The 2,341-nt window shown below is 38.1% G+C and overlaps 1 protein-coding gene across 2 annotated transcripts in view; it reads right to left on the bottom strand.

Annotated features, from left to right (window-relative positions):
• Nucleotides 1–2,037, bottom strand: part of hsc70 (heat shock cognate 70) — a 7,853-nt gene extending 5,816 nt beyond the window's left edge. Inside the window, exon 1 of one of the 2 annotated variants that reach the window (XM_016470360.1) lies at nucleotides 1,823–2,037. In XM_016470360.1, coding sequence (XP_016325846.1) covers nucleotides 1,823–2,019 — 197 coding nt within the window. In that variant the 5' untranslated portion in view covers nucleotides 2,020–2,037. The remainder of the gene's footprint in view (nucleotides 1–1,822) is intronic. The other variant, XM_016470361.1, reaches the window with a different exon arrangement.
• Nucleotides 2,038–2,341: the final 304 nt, after the last annotated feature.

The raw sequence follows: 2,341 nt of genomic DNA, 5'->3' as shown, positions 1-2,341 counted from the left end.
TTATGGAGTAACGCAATATTGTAATGCATTACTTTTAAAAGTAACTTTCCCCAACACTGCTTATTAACCATGTGTGTCTCTTTCACAATCTTTCACACTATACATTCCTAAACCGCGGGTTAACGCTCTTATTTGCGGCGTCATTGATTGGACTAAAGCAGCACATCATCTGTTTACATGACGGCCTTGTATATATTGTACTATCAAGTGTTTCCTGAATGAACCTTTCGGTATATAAAGGTAAGAAGAACAGTCTGTTGTGTTCTTCACTCCAGTTCATTTGACATATTTCTCCTTAAAGGCTAAAACGACTGTTTATACAACGCGCGGTACAATGTTGCCGAGTCCACTTTTACACTGTTGCCTCGGAATTATTATTTATAATTCTATTTTTTAGAGAATGAAAAATATTGCATATTCAACCTGAACAAAAATAACATATCAATAAAAAATATTAGTCAGTCTCTAAATAAAATTGGTGTAGACTGAATGGGGCACGTTTCCAGCTACATCCACATTTGTTCTGCAGTCATGCCACCCTAAGCTGTCAGCTGCTTTAGAAAGCACTAGATTGCCGGCTGGGCTACATGCCATGACTGTGTGTAACAGCAACTGTGAAGCTCTGTCAGTGCACACTGCTTACTTAATAATTCTTACTAATCAATTGTTATAATTCATTATAAAAACTGAACATGGTCTTCTTTACTTTTAATAAAACATTGTGAAATGCAAAACCAAGCAGGTCGGTATACAAGGGGGACTTGGAAGTTTTACTCCTTTGCAGAGCAAATCAAATGAAGGATTTTAGGGAAATCCTCAGAGGAGAAAAAACAGGCCTGACAAAGAAACAGGTTGTTTTTTTACAGAAAAGCTGCCGTCATGAGACAAGAGCACATTGGGGAAGTTAAGAGACACAAAGAATCTAGTGCTGAATGGGTCATGTGGCCTGCAAGATCCACATGATTTGCTGTGTCTGCATGTGTGGCAGATGTGAGGGGGCAAAATTAGTCTGTAGTTCTCTGAATAAGGGGCCACACATAAATATAGACACATATAAATTGTATAGTTTTTTTTATTACAAAACTAAAGCTTTAATTATAATAAATAATACTAAGTAAATATAATTAATTAATTGTCCAGCATCCTGGGATGCCCCGGAATTATTATTTTTTTTTTTAGTTTGCGGTTAAACATTAATTTACCCCGGATTAAAAGCGGGTTAAAACGACGATAACCTTGGGTTAAGTGATATATTATTTAATTGCAAATAATTTTTTATTTCCCATACAAGCATCTAATTAAGTTTTTATGATATATTATTTAATTGCCAATAATTTTTTATCTCCCATATGACCTTTGTGTTATTTCATATAGTTTTGATTGCTTTACCATTATTCTAAAATGTGAAAAGGGCAATAATAAAGAACCAGTAGGTGTGTCTAAACTTTAAACATTGTTCTCCTTCTAGCACAGAGGTTTTCAAATGATTCCTGGCACTTCCCCAGAAAACTTTGGATATGTTCTTTATCCATTCGGATGTCAAGTTTCTAATAATAGACTTAAGTCACTGAAGTAAAATATTTTTCTTCTGGGAATTCCTTCCTGGTGCCACACTTATCACATTGTAAGTTTAGTGTGGGATTTGGTCTAGAACACACAACATCTCTTATTTGTAACAGTTTGCACATCAGAACAAATGAACAAAAAAAAAAAACATTAATGCAGGACTTCCAAAACAGTCAAAATCTGAAACAGACAGAAGCAGACACAACAGAACGCCCAGCCAGGCTGCTTGCAATCAAGCTTTAAAGAAAACTTTTACCTTCCTGTAAAAGTTGTACTTGAGAGGTAATGGATTGTAATGTGTGTCCTTTCCCTCAGCACGGGGTCTGCCCTCGGCCAAAGCCCTGCTAGAGCTCGTTCTGGTGCCTTTTGCACTCCTGCACTGCTGGACTCAAGAGGCAGAAGCCCTGGACTCCTGGGTGTATATAGCCACGGCGGCCGGAGAGATTCCAGCATGAAGTCACCTGACCTCACAGCGCAGAGAAAGTTCCAGGCTGCAGATCTCATGTGCTCCAGCCTCGCCAGCTAAATGTCTGCCATTCAGAGCAAGCACAGCGAGGTAACAACCAACTGCTAACACCAGGGCAGTGTAACACAGAAGACACTTGTTTTCATTCATGGGTTATTCAGTCTTCATTAAGTACGACACAAACTCAATAAGTGCAGTGTCCTCACCTTTTTTTTCTTTGCAGATTTAAGACTTTTAAGATCTTTTTGTGGCGCTTTTTGCCTCAAAATGCCTGGTAGTGCTGTAGCATGCTAGATAAACACATGCTCT

The sequence above is a fragment of the Sinocyclocheilus anshuiensis genome, unplaced genomic scaffold (genome assembly GCF_001515605.1).
Source record: "Sinocyclocheilus anshuiensis isolate Anshui unplaced genomic scaffold, SAMN03320099.WGS_v1.1 scaffold1832, whole genome shotgun sequence".
Lineage (NCBI taxonomy): Eukaryota > Metazoa > Chordata > Actinopteri > Cypriniformes > Cyprinidae > Sinocyclocheilus > Sinocyclocheilus anshuiensis.
The sequence above is the reverse complement of the archived record's forward strand: the minus strand, read 5'-3'. Positions and strand labels throughout refer to the sequence as shown.